This window comes from Tenrec ecaudatus, chromosome 9 (assembly GCF_050624435.1).
Source record: "Tenrec ecaudatus isolate mTenEca1 chromosome 9, mTenEca1.hap1, whole genome shotgun sequence".
In the NCBI taxonomy this organism is placed as follows: Eukaryota; Metazoa; Chordata; class Mammalia; order Afrosoricida; family Tenrecidae; genus Tenrec; species Tenrec ecaudatus.
Window position 1 is genome coordinate 47,325,167 of NC_134538.1, and position 22,449 is coordinate 47,347,615.

At 40.5% G+C, this 22,449-nt stretch overlaps 1 protein-coding gene across 1 annotated transcript in view; it reads right to left on the minus strand.

Annotated features, from left to right (window-relative positions):
• The window catches only part of IQGAP1 (IQ motif containing GTPase activating protein 1), a 110,651-nt gene that overhangs the window by 36,077 nt on the left and 52,125 nt on the right, over positions 1-22,449 (minus strand). The window contains exons 6-15 of the mRNA XM_075558022.1: positions 18,649-18,716; positions 16,134-16,247; positions 15,476-15,654; positions 13,754-13,838; positions 10,867-11,030; positions 10,065-10,149; positions 9,236-9,399; positions 8,834-8,994; positions 7,874-7,998; positions 6,665-6,828 (exon numbers count right to left, since the gene is read on the minus strand). Of these exons, the coding sequence (XP_075414137.1) occupies positions 6,665-6,828; positions 7,874-7,998; positions 8,834-8,994; positions 9,236-9,399; positions 10,065-10,149; positions 10,867-11,030; positions 13,754-13,838; positions 15,476-15,654; positions 16,134-16,247; positions 18,649-18,716 (1,309 nt within the window). The remainder of the gene's footprint in view (positions 1-6,664; positions 6,829-7,873; positions 7,999-8,833; positions 8,995-9,235; positions 9,400-10,064; positions 10,150-10,866; positions 11,031-13,753; positions 13,839-15,475; positions 15,655-16,133; positions 16,248-18,648; positions 18,717-22,449) is intronic.

Genomic DNA, 22,449 nt, shown 5'->3' on the forward strand with positions numbered 1-22,449 from the left:
ATATGCAAAAAACACTAAATTTAAACTGAGAGAAATAACATCAGTAAAATGGCAGAGTAAGATCTTCTTGAAAATGCTCTCTTCCATAAAAGCACAAAAAAGCTGTCAAAAATAGTCTCAAAAACTTTTTTTAAACTCTAGAAACTAACCAAAGACTTGTAGCAATCTGGAGAGTGTTTATTCAAGAAAGACAGAAGAATCTCAGTAAGATTACTAAGCTTGGTGACACTCTAAGTTGTCCTGTCCCAGAGGAAGTAAGAGGAAATGGAAAGCACTAGGAGGCAAAGGGCATTTATAGAGGTCTAAAAAAAGGCATGTACAAATGTAAGTATATTTATATATGGGGATGGGGAAATAGATTTATGTGCATATATTTATGTTTAGTATTAAGGTAGTCGATGAACATTGGGTGTCCATTCAAGTACTCCCTCAATACAAGAATACTTTCTATTAAATTGGCATTCCATGATGCTCCCCTTCCCGACACAATCGCTGAAGACAAAGCGGATGCATAAGCAAATGTGGTGAAGAAAGCTATAGCGTCTAGGGTCCTAAAGACTTGAAGGTAAAAACCGGCCATCTAGTTCAGAAGCAACAAAGTCCACATAGAAAAAGCACACTAGCCTGTGTGATCATGAAGTTGTTGAAGGGATGAGGTATCAGGCATGAAATAACAAAAATACCAATTTGTGAATGATGGGGAGTGCAGGGTGGGGACCCAAAGCCCATCTGTAGGCAACTGGACATCCCCTTACAGAAGGGTCACAGGGAGGAGATGAGTCAGTCAGGGTGCAGTGTAGCAACGATGAAACATACAACTTTCCTCTAGTTCCTAAATGCCACCCACTTCTCATGCCCCATCATTCCAATTCTACCTTATAAATCTGGCTAGACCAGAAGATGTACACTGGTACAGATAGGAACTGGAAACACACGGAATCCGGGGCAGATGATTCTTTCAGGACCAGTGGTGAGAGTGGCCATACTGGGAGGGTGGGGTGGAAAGGGGGAAACCAATTGCAAGGATCTACATATAACCTCCTCCATGAGGGACAGACAACAGAAAAGTGGGTGAAGGGAGACGTCAGACAGTGTAAAATATAACAAAATAATAATTTGTAAATTATCAAGGGTTCATGAGGAAGGGAGGGGGGGAAATGAGGAGCTGATGCGAGGGGCTTACGTGGAGAGCAAATGTTCTGAGAATGAGGAGGGTAACGAATATACATATGTGCTTTATACAATTGATGTATGTATGGATTGTGTTAAGAGTTGTATGAGCCCCCAATAAAATTATTTTTAAAAAAGTAAATGTCTAGAAAATGATGGCAACCTATGTACAAATATGCTTGATACAATTGATGTATAGATTGTTATAAGAGCTTTAAAAGCCCCCAATAAAATGATCTTTTAATAACAAAAAATGTGCTCCTTGAATAAAAGTATTGCTGTTATTACAAAAAAAATTTTTTTCCTGTCCCTATCCTATCCTCCCCAGCTCCTTTAAAGCCCACAAAAGCTGTCATTAGTTGACCTGGTGGGCCATTCCCTGAGAAACATTATTTACAAATCTGTTTGACTCTATGTGACCCAACTTGGAGCTTGTTAAATGCAAACAGATTTTCCCCAGGGGCATTTAGCAAAAGCAGTACAAAGCAATTATCCAACACTAGAATTGCCTAAATAATAGGTCAGTCAAGAAAAAACTGTTGATCAATAAAGCTCAAAAACAGTACTAGAACTCTAGAAGACTATGCAGCTAATGTAAACCCATGCATATACTCAGAAGAAAGGCCCTAAACTCTGTCCTGGAAGGCTTTCCACACGTGGGAAGTGAAGGTTAAGACAAAAATGTAAACCATCTTGCTGAGTGCTAAAGCCCTTTCTCAAATGCAGTCCGCTGGTAACATCTGGGAGTCTTCCGGGTTCTAGGCATTTAAGGAAATCTATGCCCAGGCAATAGCTAACTACTGACTTTACAGCAAAAATTTCAGTGGCCACACACAAGAAAAAAATTAGACTTCCCAAAATTAATTCTGAAAGATCACTAAACAGCAATAACAACAAATCTTGAGGAAGGGGGAGGGGAATCCAATGTCCAGAGTTACCGCATTAAATGATTAAAATGCAAAATTTTATCGCACATGCAAAGAGATAAGACAATATAGTTCATTCACTGGGGGAGGGAGGTTAACATGGGACATTAAGAATGTTCCTCAGATGAACCCCTAAAACAATCACCCTGAAATAATCTTTAAACCTTAAACCAAAAGTAATCCCTAAATTCTTTTTTAAATCAAACAACTACTTAACTTCATAAAGAATGTCTGCCTTAGATGAACATTGGGCCTCTACTCAAGTACTCTTACCGCAAGAACACTTTGCTTTAATAACCTGGCATTCCGTGATGTTCACCTCCCACACACGATCGCTGAAGATAAAGCAGGTGCATAAGCAAATGTGGAGAAGAAAGCTGATGGTGCCTGGCTATTAAAAGATATAACCTCTGAGGTCTTAAAGGCTTGAAGATAATAAACAAATGGCTATCTAGCTTAAGAGCAACAAAGTCGACATGGAAGAAGCACACCAGCCTGTGTGATCATGAGGTGTAGATAGGATCAGGTATCAGGCACCAAAGACCCAGAACAAAAAATCATATTGTGAATGAGGGGGAATGAGGAATGGAGACCCAAAATCCACCTGTAGACAACTGGACATCCCCTTACAGAAGGGTCGCAAGGAAGAGAGGAGCCAGTCAGGGTGCAGTATAGCACTGATGAAACATACAATTTTCCTCTAGTTCTTTAATGCTTCTTTCACCCCACTATCATGATCCCAATTCTACCTTACAAATCCGGCTAGACCAGAGCATGTACATGGATAAAGATAGAGTTCTCCGGACCAATATTGAGAGTAGCCATACCAGGAGGGTTAAGGGGAAGGTGGGGGGAGAAAGAGGGGACCTGATCACAATGATCTATATATAACCTCCAGGGGGATGGACAACAGAAAAGTGAATAAAGGGAGACATTGGTCAGTGTAAGACATGAAAAAATAATAATAATTTCTAAATTATCAAGGATTCATGAGGGAGAGGAAAGGGAAAAATGAACTGATACCAAGGGCTCAAATAGAAAAGGTTTTGAAAATGATGATGGCAACAAACGTACTGATGTGCTTGACACGATGGATGGATGTATGGGTTGTGGTAAGAGTTTTATGAGCCCCCAATAAAATGATATTTTTTAAAAAGGATGTCTGCCTTGAACTCTATGCTCTTTTGTAGAACTATGCCTACGGGATCAAGCTGACAACAGTTAACTCAAAACGTTAGACAGGACACTTCAAGGGCACTGAGTTTATTATGTTAGATGAGGAGGAACAATTTGGAAAAGAAGAGTGAGTGACTGCACATCTGGAAAAATGTTGTCAATGGCACAGAATTGTACATGTAGAAACGGCTGAATTGATGTTATATTTCTCCAGTTTACCTTAAACCAAAATATTAAAAAATTTAAATGATCTCGCAGGAAACCCAACCAATGCACTCAATAGAAGCCACATCAGAACCTAAGGGAATATATTAGAATGCTATCTCACCAAACACATGATATTAATAATAATTTTTAAAATATTATAGCCAAAGAACCAAATAAAAATTCTCAAGTTGAAAGTACACTAAAATCTAGTGAAAAAATCAGAGCAGAGAGAAGAGAGGAAAAAATCAATGAACTTGAAAAAAGGTCCAGTTAGAGGCATAGTAAGAAAAAAGAATGAAAAATTAACAAAGCCTCGGGGGCCTACAGGACACTATCATAGGTACCAGTATGGAATCAATGAAGTCCTAAAAGGCAAGGGGAGAAGACACGAAAAATATGCAGAGGAAATCCAAACTGACCTATAACAAGCATACATTGTTATTATTATTGTGTTAGTGATGTTTTACTGTATCCGGATGTGTTTAAAAACTTTTTATGCAATAAGAAGGTAGGGGTGCGTGTGAGTATATAGACATATGTGTATAGTAAGCATATATATGCATACATGTACACACATGATAGATACACATTTGACTGGCTGACATTAAATGACTACCCTGTACTCACCTTCAACTTAAAGGCAGGCTGAGGACAGTACTTGTTTACAGTAGGCTAATTTAAAACTTCCCCAAAGAGAAACTCAGGACCAGACTGCTTTATTGGCTAATTCTACCGAACATTTAGAGAAGAAGTAACATCAGTGCTTCACAAGCACTCCTCCAAAAAATTGAACATTTCCCATCTTCTTCTATAAGACCAATTTTACCCTGATACAAAAACCAGAAACAGATATCACCCAAAAAAGGTAAACTACGGGCCAAATGTAAGCTCTTTTGCCTGCTAAATTTGGTATTCACATAATTATTTTTAAAAACCATTCCCAAGACAGTTCAGAGGAACTTAAGAGCTAAGCTGGTGCCTAAAAGTACAATTCCATCCAAAGTGCAGCCCACTCAGCAAGGCCTGCCAGTGGTCAGCAAGCTTTCCTCTACTCTCCCCACCCTCTTCCTCTGTTTTGGTCAACCCTGAGAAGTTATTCCACTGCAAAGGAAATGCTTCAAACTCTAGTCACATCCTCTATACACTAACTCCCAATAGCCTTACGCTTGAGTGAATGCAGGTACAAGTTTATCCCCACGCCCCTTTGCTTTTTAAACAGACTCCAACCCTAGCTTATTCTCATAAGCCTCACTCCTCTGACAGAAAGAGACTCCTTTCGTACTTTGTCAGCAACAAAGCAAACACTTATCAGCACAGGCCCACACCCGCCACTACAGCCAGGCCGTCTCGGAGATTCTGAGCCAGCAGAACTGGAGTTGAAGCTTATGAACCTGTGTTTTTAAAATGGCTCTTTAGGTGATCTACTGATCAGACAAGTTTGGGGCTCTGAACCAATAAAATGAATCAGAGACAAAAACTCTACCTTCAGCTTCTCTGCCACCCAACTGCTTCTCACCTGTGTATGTGAAATCAGTGGATCGACTGTCTCGGTTTACTGTTGTGATTCAATCCGCTCCACAGGATCAAGTGACATTCTGCATGGTAATGTGCCTCTTAAATGAAACTTGGTGCCCCAGGCCCCCCATTAACATGATTAGGACATGGTAATGTCAACTACAAAGGAGATCTATCAACACTGTAATATGATTACCCCCAACTCCTCCACCTTTACCCAAACGTAGCGAGTCCATAGCGAGTCCAGTGCACAGAAAGGTCCAAAATACAAGGCCTTGGTTTGTTTTTCTAGCCCTCGATTCCCAGAAAGCATCTCAACTGCTGGGTTAAGAATTTATTTCTTACACCTACTACAAGAACCTTTAAATTATAGTTAGGCAACTAATATTTGGGAGCCTACTATATACATGCAACTTCTTAGTCAGCAACAAGATTCAAGTACAAATTTGGTCAATTTCCTCAACACTGTAGCTCAGGAGGCAAGGCAAATAAACTTTGGAAAGGTGTGTCACTCACTTTGGAAAACTTTATGTTCCTAGGTCCATTCCCAGTATTCCTAATAACCAAAAAATATAAGCCAACCTAAATGTCCACTAACGGATGAAAGGAAAACAAAATGTGGTATACTTATACAAAGGAATTTTATACCTTGCAGGTATTAGACCAAGTGAAAGTTGCCAATCACAAAAACAGCAGGTATCAGATGCTACATTTATGTGAAATGTCCAGAAGCCAGCCTCAGAGCAGAGGCCATCTGTGGATGCCTAGGGTTGAAGGTGGCAGGGGTAAATGAGCAACTGCTCACTTATTTGGGGGTAAGAAAAATGTTCTGAAATTGACTGTAGTTATCATTGCACAACTCTGTGAATATACTAAAAGCCATTACTTTGTATATTTTAAAATGGTGACTTACATGGTATATGAATTTTATCTTAATAAAGCTGCTATTGGGAAAAAATGGCAGTATCTACTGAAGTCAAACATCTATGAATTCCCTCTGACCCACTAATGCCACTCCTAGGTATACATCTACTAGAAATGCTGATTTCACTAAAAGGCAGACACAAGAATATTCATATACCAAAACAGCAACCACCACCACAGATGGTTCTCAGGGGTGGGAGAAGGAGGGAAGGAAGAGGAAGTAATAAGCTGAGAGTAAGGAGGTGTTAACGTGAATGAAGGAAAGACAAGGGAAAAGCAAGGGGGAGAAGGGTTAAGGATACAGGGCAAGTCATGGGGAGGTTTGATAAAGTCACTGAATGCAAAAAGGATGATCGGATATGTGAATCCCCACCTAACCCACAATTAAAAAATAAAATATTCATAAGAGCACTTCTCAAAAGTGGGAAGCACTAACTTAAACATAATTCAAAAACAGATGAACTCCCAGCTGTGATGTTGGTAATCAGGACAGTGGTGAAAGAGAGGGGCTGGACAGCTTCGGTGCTGTTGATAATGCATTTTAAAAATCGGAGTGCCAATTACAAAAGTAGGCTCATGCTTGGTAGATTAGCACAACTGTAAGCTTAACTACATCGAGAACAGTATGAGTACTTGGAAGGTGGCACCTATGCCTTTTCTCTTTGCGACACTCCAGTGCTCTGAATCTAAGGGTGTCCAGAAAATGGGCTTTGTTCTCTGAAAGCAACACTTGCGATGATGCTCACCTGGGCCTTCTCTCTCTTGGCTCTGATCAGCGTGTCTTGGTAGTGCTGGGCCACTTCTGCCTGCACTCCCTCAAGCTTGGCGGCAGGAATCTGCAAAGCTTGCAGGGTCTTTGGGGCATCCCCTTCATCCAGGGCTTCATTAATTAAACCAATGGCTAAAATCCCTAAGCAGAAAAGGAATTTTTGATCAAGAAATTGTAAACTAAACAATCTTTAAACACGCTAATCATAAATCCTCCTGAGAGGCCCATGATTCCAACTATAACTTGTCATCTGTAACATCAGGCAGCACTGAAGATTAGTTGTTTGTTTTCATTTCATGTAAAGCTAGCCTCTTGTGCACATAAAAAAAGGTTTCTATTCGAAGCTCGTGTCCTTTTGTTTGATTGCTCTTTATTACTCTGAACTGAAAGAGATGAGAATTGTGATGCTCCTCTCCTTACAGTACACATCCCAATGTGCCACCTGGGCTATTCTTGCTCACAGAAGACAAGGGCTTGGGAATCTTAAAAAGTCACCCTTTACACATTTCAAACAAAATCCAACAGTTTCATAGAAGAAACGAGTACACAGTAAACAAAAGGCAGGCCTAGAAGCGAAGCCCAGTTAAGCTCCACTCCAAACCAATGCTCTTTCTACTGAACTAGTTCAAGACTTTTCTCAGGAACTACAACTACAACTTGATGCTGTACTGCTTTAGGAAGAACTCCTGAACTTAACTGCAGGACTGCAGGAACCTGGCCTGGGACCCAAGCAGGCAGCCTCGCTTATTTTCTTAACACACACTACCAGTTTTATCCTGCCCTATAGGGTCCCTCTAAGTTAGCATGGACTTGATGGCAGTGAGTGAGGGTCGACCAGTTATAATAATAAAGGCAGTGTTTAGAAATAACAGATGATGCACCATTCACACCTCTAGAACATTTTTGTTCTTAGTGGGTACAGCATAGTAACTGGCTGGTGTTCTGAAAGCAATAATCAACTTTAGTTTTCTGAATTATTTATCAACACACACACACACACACACACTCTCTCTCTCTCTCTCTCTCTCTCTCTCTCTCTCTCTCTCCCCAAAACCTTTCCAGAACTAGTATTTAGAACCAGTTCATAGAATCACCATCTATCTTTCTTTAACTATGACCTTGAGTCGGGGGTGGGGGTGGGTGAGGGGAGAGTGGAGGGAAGGGTCACAGGAAACAAACTACTCACTCTCATGCTCTTCTTGTACCACGAGATTCACGTGGTCCACGCAAGCTTGGATGTCATTCCAGGTGACAAATTCATTATTCTCTGCACGTGCCTGAGCTTTCAGCCTCATCAAATCATCGAGATACCTGTCCCACCCCGGCAACAAAAAAAGACAATGAAGACTAAGGAGCAGAGATTATTAAGGTACATTCTGGCATCCAGCTTTGGACTGGGGAGTTACCTTAAACAATGTGTGAAAATGCCCGGGGAAAATACAGTATCAACAGCCTCATTACACATCTAAATCCCAGGCGAAATTACCTCTGCTATCAGAGATAACAGCTTAAGCAAATTCCATTAAAAACAAGAAAAGAAGGCCAGAATCCCAGCCAATGAATAGAAATAGAATAGAAGATCAACAAATTATCCCTCCACTCAGACTGAGAGTACTGGTGTATGCCTGAATTAGCAACCAGAGTTAAAACTATCAGGGGGCTGGTGAAGGGCAAACTGAACATTCTGGCAATGCAAAAAGAAACTGTTTTGGCAATAAAGGGAAAACGTGTATTGGAAGAACAGGCTCTTTCTCTAATCCAGGGATTAGTCCTGTATCTCTGATGGTGTGACAAGTAGATTCCATATGCTTCTTGAAAAAATACTGAACTGACTACTGACACCCATTTAGATCTATTTTCCAGTTAACAGGAATAAACCAAATGCAGAGAAGATGCTGGAACTATACAGAAGATGGATCTCTGGGATATCAACATCTCCAACTCCTGGGACTTGTTTGGTATGAATTCTTACAAAGGAAGAAATTAGCACTTTTTCTTTAAACGTGTCAGTATAATAAGCAAGAATGAGTCAAAGTAGGGAAAAAATTTGGAAAATCAACTAAAGTTACAATACACAAGAGTGTTGATAAATCAAAAAGGAAAGGGCTTTCGGACGGATTCCCTGCACCCGACTCTGGGCTCCCACCTCTGGCAATTTTCTTCCTCAATGTTGGTCAGGCCTGTGACAGAACTGCTCAGCTGTTTCCACACTGTATTCATGTCTCCTGATTCCAAGGCCCTGTTGATGAGGGCCACCGAGGACAACATCTCCACGGCGACAGCCAGCTCAGGATGGGTGAGGCTGTGCTGTACAGAAAGGGCAAGGGGGCAAACAGTAAGGAGAGACCACCGAAAACGCCCAGGGAGATTAGCCACTGCAGTGCACCAGATGGAGTCGAAGGTTCTGGAAAGAAAGGCCTACCTGGCCACTTTAAGAAGTGGGGATGACACCACCAAAATAAAATAAAAGTGAAGGGGAAAAAGCATCAGGTATTACATTTACGACCACCTCATATTTCTCACAAGCAGGACAGGCTCCGTCACTCACTTCAGGACTCTGTTGCTGCAGGGTAGCCAGTTCTTTCTGATACAGATCAGCAGCGAATGGATACACCTGGGGCAGCTGGGCTTCGGGATTCATTAGCTCCAACACAGTCTTCTCCGCAACACCCTTCTGGATCGCAGCGTTAATTGCAGCCACTGCAGCCAATCCTGGGTAAAAACAGGTCAGAGGGGAAGGAGAGGCCAAGTTTTGAAGAACATTATATTCTGTGGATAAACTATTAGCCATAAAGCTCGAGGAGGAGCAGCCTCCTAACCATTTTCACTCATATTTTCTGTCCACTCCAATTCACCCGTGTGCCAATACTACTCTTGAACAAAAACAACTCTCCCTCCCACCGAACCTCAGCATCCCAGGCTGCCATTCTGGGCATCACACCATGTTTCCAACCTCCGCCCAAAGCACCTGAAAATTTTTTATCCTAGCCATCGTTCCTTAAATTTATCTTTTAATTTCTGTCCTTCTTTCCTCTTTCCCTAATTGCCCCTCATTAGGCACATCCTTCTCTCCCCTGTCAAATCCCACCAGCCCCTATCTTTGCTCCTCCAGATGTGGATACCACTTCAGTTCTAGTCTGAAACCACAGGTAGTTTCAAGGACCCTGCAGCCACCCAGAACACTGGTGGTTGATTGTGGTTTGGAGAGGGGGTGAGAGGGAAAGAAGCTAGTGTCAGACCCTTTGCTGACATTTAGGTACAAGTCCCCCCCTCTTCTGAATCCACAGCGGGGCTTTAAAAATATCCATGGAAAAGTTACATTTCCTCCGGAATGCAGCCCCTCCTAGAAGTAAACACCCAGCCACCAGGCTTCTTACTTCGCTGATACTGCTGCGCAGCACTGTTGGCAGCATCCACTCCAGACTGCAGCTCCTCCTTCTGCAGGGGCCCAATCTGACCGCTCTGAGGAAAGCAGAGAACATTCCTGTCACTCGATTCCTGCTTATGCCCCTAGGCTTTTGAGGGTCCTATCACAAAGGAATATGAGCGGCCTGCCAAGTGGCAGTCTGAGCCACAGCTTGTCAAATCCCGGGCCAAATCCGGAGTAGAGTGACATTCCAGACATTGGTACTATTTCTTTACAAAGTGCCCCAATGTTCACTACAGGATGTTTAGACAACCTTTAGTGAACTAATGCTGCTTGACTCTGGCCAACATATGCCGAGAATTTATAAAACAATGTATATAGATATATACTTGTCCTTATTTAGACAAAAAATAAAAACCTTTCAAGTTTGTTCTATAAAAATCACACTACAGAATCCCACAGAGTAGTCTTACTGCACATAAAGTACTTCCCCAATGTTGGCTGGAGGAAAGTAGGGAGGTAAGGTTTTTTAATTAAAGTTTTTGCCAATGCCTTTTAGTTGCGGGCCAGGAGGTGGGTGGGTGGGTGGGTGGGGTGAAGGGATGGCTAAGCTGGGGAGTGAGATGGGAGTGTTTTCCATGATAATGCACAACTCTATAACTAAAGCAAGCTTAAGACAATGTATATGTCATCTTTACCTGACTTATATGCAAAAGAAAGGTACGCTGGGTAAGAAGGGCCCATTAATCTCTTGAAATAACAGCCCGGGTTTCAGATGGATACATACAGGTCCAACTTGAGAATATTTTTACCTGTCTCTTGTGCTGTTTATCACTCAGGAGCTGCTTTAAGTACCATTCGCTGTTCTGTTGCTGCAGTCCTCGCAGAGCCAGAGCAGGTGACTGCAGGGCCTTGAACAACGCCAGTGCAGCTTCCTGCTCTAAAGCCAGGTCGATGTTTGCTAAGGCGGAATATGCTGAGGAAAAAGGCAAGCGCTTTAAAAAAATAGAGCTATGCTAACAATGATTAAACCAGATTAAACCTGTTACAAGCTGAAAATATGAGGGGCTTCAAATATTTCATGGAAAAATTCCAATATCTTTTTAGTCCATTTTCCCAGATTTTGTGAAGCCCCTTCAAAAAGTTGGCAGGAAAAAAAGCAGATAAATAAATATAGTGCTTGTTTAGTAAGGAGGGACATAGAATAAACAAGATAGGCCAGCTAACAACCAGGCTTTCTCAAGGTATGTGCAGCAGAATCTGAGTGTCTACAAAAATGTCATTTATGTTTTTTCCAGAAGCATAAACTTACTACCTTAACCCAAACTAAAACAAAGCAAATCCCCTGTGTCAGGTTGTTTCTGACTAATTTACGGCCATAGACTCAATGCCGACTGCTGGCAACCTCACAGGACAGAATAGAACTGGTCCTGTGGGCTCCTGCGACTGTAACTCTTTACTGGAGTAGAAAGCGTCAAGTCCCCTTATCTTCCTAGTATACAACTGTAATCAGCCTCAGACTTCCTGCACAATTGGGAAAAAATTGTCCCTCGTGGGGACTTCTGCTTTATCCTTGTCCATTCAGAGAATCCCAGTGAAAGGTCATAGACCCTGAAAATCTATCTAAAACCTCTAAGAACTCACTGTCACTTCTTTTATTTCATGACTGTACCTTGTACACCTTTGATACCTTGTCCTAACTAAGGTGAAGCTAGGGTATAATGGATTTTCTTATAATTAGTAAGGTAAAGCTATACAGATTATAAAATCCTAAATAACACAGCAGGAAAAATCCCTTAGTACACAAAAGGGGTATTTTATGAACTCTGTGCAGCAGAGCATGTGCTGGGCTTTCCTCTCATGCAAAGAACTGAAGAGAGGGACACTTCAGGTTTGTATTTGCTGCCTTGTGTATTCTCCCAGACACAGCACAAGTTCTCCATATGTGAATGGAATTACTGCCATTATATGTCAAATAATAGGTAGCAAAATACAAAGGCTCCTGGTCAGGGTATAAAAACTCAGTAGCTTATTCGGTGGTAAAATCTTGTAACAGGAGTCCTAGTGATGCAAGCATTACGAATTCTGCTATTACCCTAAAGGTCAGTGGTTAAGGACCACCTGTAGCTCCACAGGTGAAAAAGCCCGGTGAGCTACTCCAATAATACCAGCCTAGAAAATGTAGCCTAGGACACCTATGGGTTCATGAAGGGTTTATACCAGTCAAAACTGATTCAAAAGCATCTACAACCATAGCAAAATCTTGTAAATTCCCCACCTATCACCACCTTTCTCTTTTACCTTTTCATTGTGAATTGAGTGGTTTATAAAACAAATCCTTTTTACATTCATTAATTCATGCCATTGAATACCTCTTATTTCTCAAAGTAAGATAAGAAATTAATATCTCTCAATGAATAACGATGATACTAATTATTATCAGTATTAATGAGCAAAACAAGGTCAAGTCTGGCCCAACTGTTTTAAATCATATAAGTTCTTTTTGGTGAGCCTGACCCTGTGCTAGGAATTATGAGAATTCCAAAAGAAGCATAATAAATGCAATCTCTACTTTAATAATCTATAAAGATATCAGAAACAAACAGTAAGCAATGCAAGATAATGTACAAATTAAGCGTAAAATGTGGTCTACCTAAAAGCGCTGAAGGAGACTTGAAAGAGAAGTATGTTGTGGGCTGGGACAAGGCAATGGGGTGAGGACTGAACTGGATCCTCAATAATAGGTATAATTTGAATTAAGAAATTAGGGTATGAGGGCATTATAAAGGGAAGATTACCTGATAACCCAGAGATAATAATACCAGTTAGTGTTTATTGAGCACTTACTAAACACTAGACAATTTGCATACACAATTTCATATTCTCCTAATTCTATAGCTGAGGTATCCAATATCACAGAGCTATGAATTGCAGAACAAGAGACCAAAACCCAGGTGTACACCAATCCACAGCTAGATTTTTATGAGCTATGAACTGAATAATACAATTAGGTTAATGAGTTTCTTATTTTTTTAGCTTCATGAGTTTCTAATGGAGGTTTGTATGCATAAAATACTGCACAAGAACTCTCCTACACTATTACTGTTGCTGCTGTGTGCCTTAAAGATGATGTGGTCTCACAGCGGCCCTATAGAACAGAGACCTGCCCTATGGGATATAAACCTTTCCAGAACATAGAGTCTCCTCTTTCTCCCATGGAGAGGCTGTTGGGTTTCAACTGCTGGCCTTTCAGTTAGCAGCAGAATGTTTAAACATTGTACCATTCAGGGTTCCTTCCCACTAGGCTAGGTATCTATCTATATTTTGTCTGCAAGTGATACAGCGTCAATGCAGGTTCTTTAGCAGAAGTCACAAAATAAAAATGATGTGTTTAAGAAATTAATTTCTCAAAAGTATGTAACACAGGGTGAAAGAGTGAATTTATAGCCAAGATGAGCAGTTTGGAATCTACTGCAAAATGCACGAGTTAAGGGTCTTCAGAGGACAAAGGAAGCTGAAATACGAGAAGGCAAACACACACAAAAAGAAGGTGAGAAGCAGTAACTCCTAAACAAATGCACTAAACAAAAGTAAAGATAAAAACTTAAACCATGCCGTAAGTCTACGACTAGATCAGCATTCACACTGTCTTGGGGTGCAATGCAATGTCTCCTGGGGTGACCAACTCAGAACACTCACCGTTGACTTTGTTTATATTGCCTTGGATTTCGGCCTGCGTGAGCAGTTCCTCATAAACATCCCTCTCTCTCTCTGAGTTCTCCGTCTGTATAGAAAGAGAAAATAAATTGGCTCAGGTGTCCAAGAAGACCAAAGACATCATGGAAGCTCATCCCTCCTCCTAACCGAACCAAGAGACTTCAAGGACTTTAGAAAGAGCACAAGGGAACCCTGTAGGACCATCACCAAACAAACCGAGCTGCAGATCCACCTGTTTAAGGACAGGCCCAGGGGCTCTCATGGAACTGGGCAGGGGAAGCAGTGCTGAAAGGGTACTGGCTGCTTACCTGTGGGGGAGCTGGGGCTAAGGTCCTGCATTTGGCCTCACAATGAGCAGGAAGAACAATCACGTCACCTCTTTCACAGCCTCTCATTGGTGCTAGCTGGCAGGGGCATGGCAGCAGCTAATTGCCGGCATGACAGTTTGGCCCCTATCTTGGGTTTGTAATTCCGACTCTACTGAGAGCTAGGAAGATGATGCTGACAGTCAGGTTGCCTTTGTTTTCTCCCTCTCTGGACACGTTTTAATCACTAATTTCAACAAAGGATGTGAATAAATAAGTTCCTGTAAAAACTTAAATGGGATTCTTAGCTCCTTATGGGTATGTGGGGGGAAAATAACCCCAAAACTGCTGTGCAGTAAATTCTGACTATAGCAGGGTAGAACTGTACCTGTGAGTTTCCGATTCTGTAACTCTTTTATGGAAGTAAAAAGCCCTATCTTTGTCCCTTGGAGAAACTTCAGATCTTTTGGATTGCGGCCCAACATGTAAACACTACACCACCAAGGGTATGTGAACGTTGGTTGAATGATTTTAATTTGAAAAATTGGAGCTAAGAATCTCACCATCTCCTTTCCTATCCAAGAATATTTCACCTCAAAGTAGATGGGAAAGCAGACAGGCTATAGTATCTTTTAAAATGGAGCTCTTAATTAAAAAAAAAAAAATTATTATTGCTGTTGAAAATTCACAAAACACTCGCAATTCAACAATTTCCACATGCACAATCCAGTGACATTGACCACAGTTTTTGGGTTATGCGACCGTTTTTCCAAACTGTCCCTCTCCTGGTGATCCACTGCTCCCTAAGCTTCCTAGCAAACTTTTCAGCATCTGTTTCCAGTTTGATTCCATACAGTCCTTTAAGAGAGCACAATGCTCAAGGTAGGCATTCCAGACTAATTAAGATAACCTAGTATGCGATTTGAGGATGATTTCAGGAGATACTTTTGGCTTAAGGTTTAAAGATAATCTTGGCAATAGTTTCAGGGGTTCCTCCAGCCTCAGCGGCTCCAGAAAGTCATTGCTCTTTTTAATGTCACACTCTAGAGCTTTATTTGTATAAAGTTCATAAAGAAAGTAAAGTCAAAATGATGCCTAATACCCAAAGACTCCATACTATGTAATTCCATTTACCATATATGAAATTCCAGGAAAAAGAAATGCTAATGAGAGCAATCAGAATGGTAGCTACTTGGGGCTGGGGCCACGGTCAGGGGATTGGAAGGAGGTAGAGATAGAATGAAAAAGGGCAACAGGGAACTTTGGGGGTGATGGGACCGATTGTGTATATTACTGTACTTAAAGTGAATTTTGTGGTATGTAGACATACCTCAATAAAGCAAGCTTTAAAAATGTAGTGATATCAAGCAATCAAAAAAACCAGACACTGAATCTTTACCCTGTTTTTAGCATTTGTCATCTTGTCCTGCTTGGCTTGGTAGAGCACATCCTGATAAGTGGAAGATAAGGCTTCTTCAAGATTTATAAGCATGGCGTTGGGGTTTTTCAGAGCTGTAAAGGTGTCGGCTGGAACTCTATGGTCAATAGCTTCATTAATAGCAATGACAGCAGCATGTACTAAAAAAAAAAAACAAAGTATATACAAATACTGGGGTTAGAGAAAGACTATACATTGTACATATAAGGCAAGACAGTAACTTTGCTACAGAGAGATATTCCTTTACATAAAGAAAGAATGTGGTTAGAGAAAAGTTTCGCTGGTTCCTACTAAAACTGGTCTATTCTTTATAATGTCTCCATCCATGTTTGGGACCGCAAATTTGGAATCTCACAGGCATTCATAAGAGACTTTGGCAAGGAATATCTGTTGTGGAAATGTCCATACTTAATTATCAGTCAACATAAAAATTAAGAGATTCAAAATGGCACTGAAATAATAGAGAATTCACTTCTTTTTTAAATGAAAATCAATTACTTCTAAATCATAATAGCATAGGTTATAGCAGCACTTAAAATCTTATCTACTGACTTAAACTTGCTGGCAAAATTCTTCATGTCCAAGATCATCACTATAATATAAATTGTCCTTTGCTTACATGCAGCTTCATCCACGGAGAGTTCATTAGCTAGGATGCCCCCGATCTTGCTGAAGGCAGGCATCTGGATCCCATACTTCTCCAGCTCAATCTTCATGTTGTTAATTTCTTCTTCTATAGGAAAGAATTACAACCCATTCAAGCAAGGGCACCAAAAGTAACCATAACAAGAGAACAGTCTCTTAGGAAACAGTTTTCCAAAATGGCTGCTTATGGCATTTCCTACAAAGAATGTCTGAATGGAGCTCAACCACAATGTATCATAGACCAGTCAGCTATTTTGGGCTTTTCAATCAAATCACTGGCTTCTGTTAAACAATTTCATTTCTAGGGCAGAAAGCCAAAAGAGAAGAGAAAATAATGTGTAATGTTTGCCCCCTGCCCTAGGTCTGATGAAGAACATCAAAAATAAAGTTCTGCATGGATGGGAAGTTTAGGGGGCAGTGAGTATTCCAAGGTGGTAAAATAATAAGGGCAGCAATGGTGGGAATTGTGACACAGAGTGAAAAATGTAACCGATTTGATTGCAATGTACCTGTATAAACTGATGAATGTGTATATGTATTGTTGTGTATATTGTCACCAATTCGAAAATTTTAAAATTAAAGTGTTATTATAAATTTTTGTTGTTTTGTTTTTTCCCATTCTTTTTTGTAATCGTTTTATTAGGGGCTCATACAACTCTTATCACAATCCATACATACATCATTTGTGTAAAATTGTGTAAAGCACATTTGTACATTCATTGCCCTCATCATTCTCAAAACATTTGCTCTCCACTTAAGCCCCTGTCATCAGGTTCTCATTTTTCCCCTCCTTCTCTGCTTCCCCCCGCCCTCATGAACCCTTGATAATTTATAAATTATCATTTTGTCATATCTTGCCCTGTCCAACGTCTCCCTTCACCCACTTTTCTTTTGTCTGTTCCCCAGGGAGGAGGTCACATATAGATCCTTGTAATTGGTTCCCTCTTTCCAACCCACCCTCGCTGTACCCTCCCAGTATCACCAATCACACCACTGATCCTGGAGGGATCATCCACCTTGGATTCCCTGTGTTCCCATTTCCTATCTGTACCAGTGTACATCCTCTGCTCTAGCCAGACTTTGAAGGTAGAATTCGGATGATAGTGGGGGGTGGGGTGGAGGAAGCATTTAGGAACTAGAGGAAAGTTGTATTTTTCATTGTTGCTACATCATACCTTGACTGGCTCGTCTCCTCCCCTAGACCCCTCTGCAAGGGGATCTCCAGTGGCAAAAAAATGGGCTTTGGGTCTCTACTCTGCACTCCCCAATTCATTCACTATGGTAAGATTTTTTTTTGTTCTGATGATGCCTTATACCTGCTCCCTTCGACACCTCGTGATCGCACAAGTTGGTGTGCTTCTTCCATGTGGACTTTGTTGCTTCTGAGCTAGATGGCCGCTTGTTTATCTTGAAGCCTTTAAGACCCCAGACACTATACATTTTGATAGCCGGGCACCATCATCTTTCTTTGCCACATTTGCTTATGCACCCAATTGTCTTCAGCAATCGTATCATGGAAGTGTGCACCCAATGATATGATTTTTTGTTCTTTGATGCCTGATAACTGATCCCTTCAGCACCTCGTGATCACACAGGCTGGTGGTGTGTTCTTCCAAGGGGGGTTTGTTGGTTCTGAGCTAGATGGCCGCTTGTTTACCTTCAAGCTTTTAAGACCACAGACGCTATATCTTTTGATAGCTGGGCACCATCAGCTTTCTTCACCACATTTGCTTATTCACCCACTTTGTCTTCAGCGGTTGTGTCAGGAGGTGAGCATCATAGAATGCCAATTTAATAGAAGAAAGCATTCTTGCATTGAGGGAGTACTTGAGTGGAGGCCCAATGTCCTTCTGCTACCTTAATACTAAACCTATACATAAGAGCTGGGAGGCAAAGGGCATCTATATAGGTCTAGATAAAGACATGTACATATGCAAATATTTATATATGAGGATGGGGAAACAGATCCATGTGCCTATATTATAAATTTCTTAAAACTCTCAAACTTACAATAATAACTAGTTCACAAGATTTGCATCTATATTTCCCCTGACCAAAAATGCCACTGTCTTTTGTCTCCCTAAGTTCCCTTCTTCCTTTACTATTATATGGTTAGAGAAACAGAAGCATCTGGTGGGAGTAATTTCTAAACTGTCATCTTGCAAGACCTCAGTCTCTCACACACAGCCCTGGCTTTGCATACCAATTGATGCTGGAAGGGGAGAAGGACTGATGCCAAAGCTTTTCATGATATATGAACATTTAATGTTGATGTTAAGATTATGTCCAATTGACATATGAGAAACAAAGCCTGAAATTCCAAGTTCAATGTTGTTTCCATTACATAGTGAGAAGCAAGTTATTTTATTCTTCTTTCATCTCTATTGCCAGTGTTTTTAAAGCCTTAGTTCTTTAAAATAAGTACTATTGCTTCTCTAGGCCTTTTCTACAGAAATCAAACATTTTCTGCCAAGTTCTTAACACCTTACCTGTGAAGTCAACCTTTCCATACAGGTCTTGAATCTGAGGAGCCAGGCCAAGTTTGAACAAGTACAAACTAGAAGACATAATATGCACATTAATTAAGCCTCCCAACTGTATCTACCTACTGCTCTTATGTTAAAAGAGGAAGTTAACAAAAATAATATAATAGAAACATTCTGAATACTGTGCTCCCAATATCCTTTAATATTCCCTTTTGCAGGTACAATACTTCGGAGCTTATTTTAGTTTTTTACACAAGAACACTGTCCTAAAAAGTTATATAATAGCTTCAAAGTTACTTAAAAAAATTTTTAAAGTTATATAATAGCATGAGAAAGCACTGGACTCAGAATAAATTGATACAAATCCATGTCCTAGACCCTCTACAATTAGATGTTAATAATTAATTTTAATATAATTAACATTGGTGAAGTGTCTTCAATTCTGTTTACCTTGCAGTAATCAGTAATTTTTAAGTAACAAGGCATTTTGGAAGTATCGCAAAAATGACTCTCAGATAGAAAATCTTATTTAAACTGAATCCTTATTCATCTGGAAAACTGAATCCAGGTAGCTAAGGAATTTTAAATAAAGCTTACATTATATATTTTTACTTTTTTGATTAAAAAGAAAACAATCTACTAGACTCTAAAGCTTCATTAAAGCAGAGGCAATATGCTCTTGTTGTCAGTGTCTACCCAGAGTCTATATTAATAAAAATTAAGCAATTATTTCAAGGAGTGTTGGTGATGCAATGGTTAAGCATTCTGCTGTTAATCAAAAGGTTGGAAGGTTGAAACCACCACACCTGGTGATCTGCCCCTACAAAGATTAAAACCAAACCAAACCCACAGCCATAGGCCAAGTCCAATTCATAGCAACATTATACGGCAGAGCGGAACTGTCTCATCGGATTTCAAAGTCTTTATAGAAGGCTGACACATTCTTTATCCATAAAGGCTGGCAGGCCCAAACTGCTGACTTTCAGGTTTGTCAAATGCTTTAGCCACTCACTGCAGTACCAGGGCCCCTCTACTACACCATCACTCCCAAAAAGGAGTCTCAAAACCTCACCACCATCACATTTATTCCTACCCGCAGGCGAACAGGCTAAAACTGCTTCTCTGTGTTTCTGAAATTATAAAATTTTACAGGAGTTACAGTCTCATCTTCCTCCCCCAGAAAGGCTGGTGGTTTTGAACTGCTGACCTGTGGTTAGCAGCCCAACATGTAACCCATACCACCAGGGTTCCAAAAAGACTAGGAAAACTGGGGCCATTTTACTCTGTCATACAAGCCCTGAGTCAGAATCAACTTAATGGCTCACACAACAACCATGGACAAGCGAACATCTGTAAATCTGAGTTAAGGTCTCTGATTTAAGGTCCTTAGCCAATCCGAATGAATCAGAAGGGATCACTTTACAGACATTAACATTAGCAAGACACTGAAAGTCTAACAAGAGAAGAAATATAAACATACATTATTAGAAAAAATACCAGAAAATCACAGTGTCTATAGTCTCTATAAATCACCTATAAATCTTGCTATCATCGAGGGAGGGGGGGGGGAAAAAGAGGACCTGATGCAAGGGGCTTAAGTGGAGAGCAAATGCCTTGAGAATGATTGGAGCAGGGAATGTATGGATGTGCTTTATACAATTGATGTATGTATATGTATGGATTGTGGTAAGAGTTGTTTGAGTCCCTAATAAAATGTAAAAGAAGAAAAAAAAATCTTGCTATCATCTAAATATATTCATAACATGTTATATTCACAGAACAAACTAATGCTTAAATTTTATTAGCAAGCTCAAAAGAATGATCTAAACAGTTGACCAAATTTAGTAGGATTTATACATCCATGAACGCTACTTGATAATTTTCCAAGAAAAAAAATCAATATGAAACTATATAAACTTCACCTCTCAGAAGGTTTTAAACCTACTCGAGAAATATTCCAAAGGAAAATAGCTACTAATCTTCTGTAAATATAATACATTCCCTTTTAATTTTTTATCATATACTTTTACTGGGGGCTCTTACATCTCTTATCATAATCCTTTTGTCCATTCATTGTGTCAAGCACATTTGTACATATGTTGCCATCATCATTTTCAAAGCATTTTCTTTCTACCTGAGCCCTTGATATCAGCTCTTCATCTTTTCTCCCTCCCTCCTCCACCCTCCCTCCCTCCTTCATGAACCCTTGATTACTTATAGATTATTATTTTCATATCTTACATTGCTCTGTCATCTTTCACTCACTTTTCTGTTGTTCAACCCCCTGGGAGAGAGTTATATGTTGATCCTTGTGATTGACTCCCCTTTTCTCCCTACACCTACCCCTTATCCTACTGGTATCTATATTCTCATTTTTGGCCCTGAGGGGTTTATCTATCCTGGATTCCCTGTGTTTCAGGCTCTTATCTGTAGCCGTGTGTTCTGACCTAATCCAATTTGTAAGGTCTAATTGAGGTCATGATAGTGGGGTGTGTGTGGGGGGTAAGCATTAAAGAACTAGAGGAAGGATGGATGTTTGTTTCATCGGTGCTATACTGCACCTGACTGGCTATCTCTTCCTTGTGACCCTTCTGTGAGGGGATGTCCAATTGTCAACAGATGGACTTTGGGTCTCCACTCCTCATCCCCCCCCCTCCCATCGCCCCATTCACATTGGTATGATTTTGTTTTGGGTTCTAGATGCCTGATAACTTATAGCACTGATACCTCCTGATCGCTACAGGCTGGTGTTTCTTCCATGTGGGCTTTGTTGCATCTCAGCTAGATGGTTGCTTGTCTATCTTCAAGCCTTTAAGACCCCAGACACTATATCTTTTGATAGCCAGGCACCATCAGCTTTCTTTACCACATTTCCTTAAACACCCATTTTGTCCTCAGGAATCATGTCAGGAAGGTGAGCATCACAGAATGCCGGATTATTAGAACAAATTGTTCTTGCGTTGAGGCCAAATGTCCATCTGCTACCTTAATTCTTAACATATAGATATAAGTTCATAGATCTATTTCCCTTTCGTTATATATATATGTACATACCTGTATTTAGACCTCAATAAATGTCCTTTTCCTCCTGGTTCTTTCCTCTTGTCCTACCATCATGTTCAACCTTCATTCAGGTTTAGTAATTCCTCACTGTTACATTACCCTCAATTAAGCCCTACTAGGTATCCTGTGCCCTTCTCTCCATTGATTTTAGTTCACTTGTAGTTTCCTTTTCCCTGAGTGGGTTGACACCCCCCTTCCTTTCTCCCACCTCCTCTTCTCCTGTATCCCCCAGAACCATCGGTGCCATTGTTTTCATCTCCGAATTGCGTATCCTGCCTATCTTATCTAGATAGACATGTAGCGACATTAATAAGTGCAAAAACCAGGCAAAACCAAACTAAACAGAGGAAGACAAAAAACCCCAAAAAACAATAACAACAAAAAGAAAGTCAATGACAAAAAAGGAAAAGCCTGTAAATAGTTCCAGGTCTGTTTGTTGACCTTTAGGAATGTTTCTAGTTGAGTCTGATGGGGTATCACACTCTCTCCAAATTCAACTTTGGTATTCCCCAGGCATTTCATCGCATTGATCCCCTTGCTGTTCTGTTGCATGCCCTTGGTGTTTGCCCCAGTGTTTTGGGGTCAGATTGGGCACAATTCCCTGCACTGTGTCTCCAGTGTTGTCCCCTGTGGCACTATGGTTCAGTGGGGCCCTATGGTCCTCTCTGTGCATTGTCCCTTTTATTTTTTGACTAATAGGCTTCACCTGCACTAAATCAGTAAAAAGAATCATAACCTCAA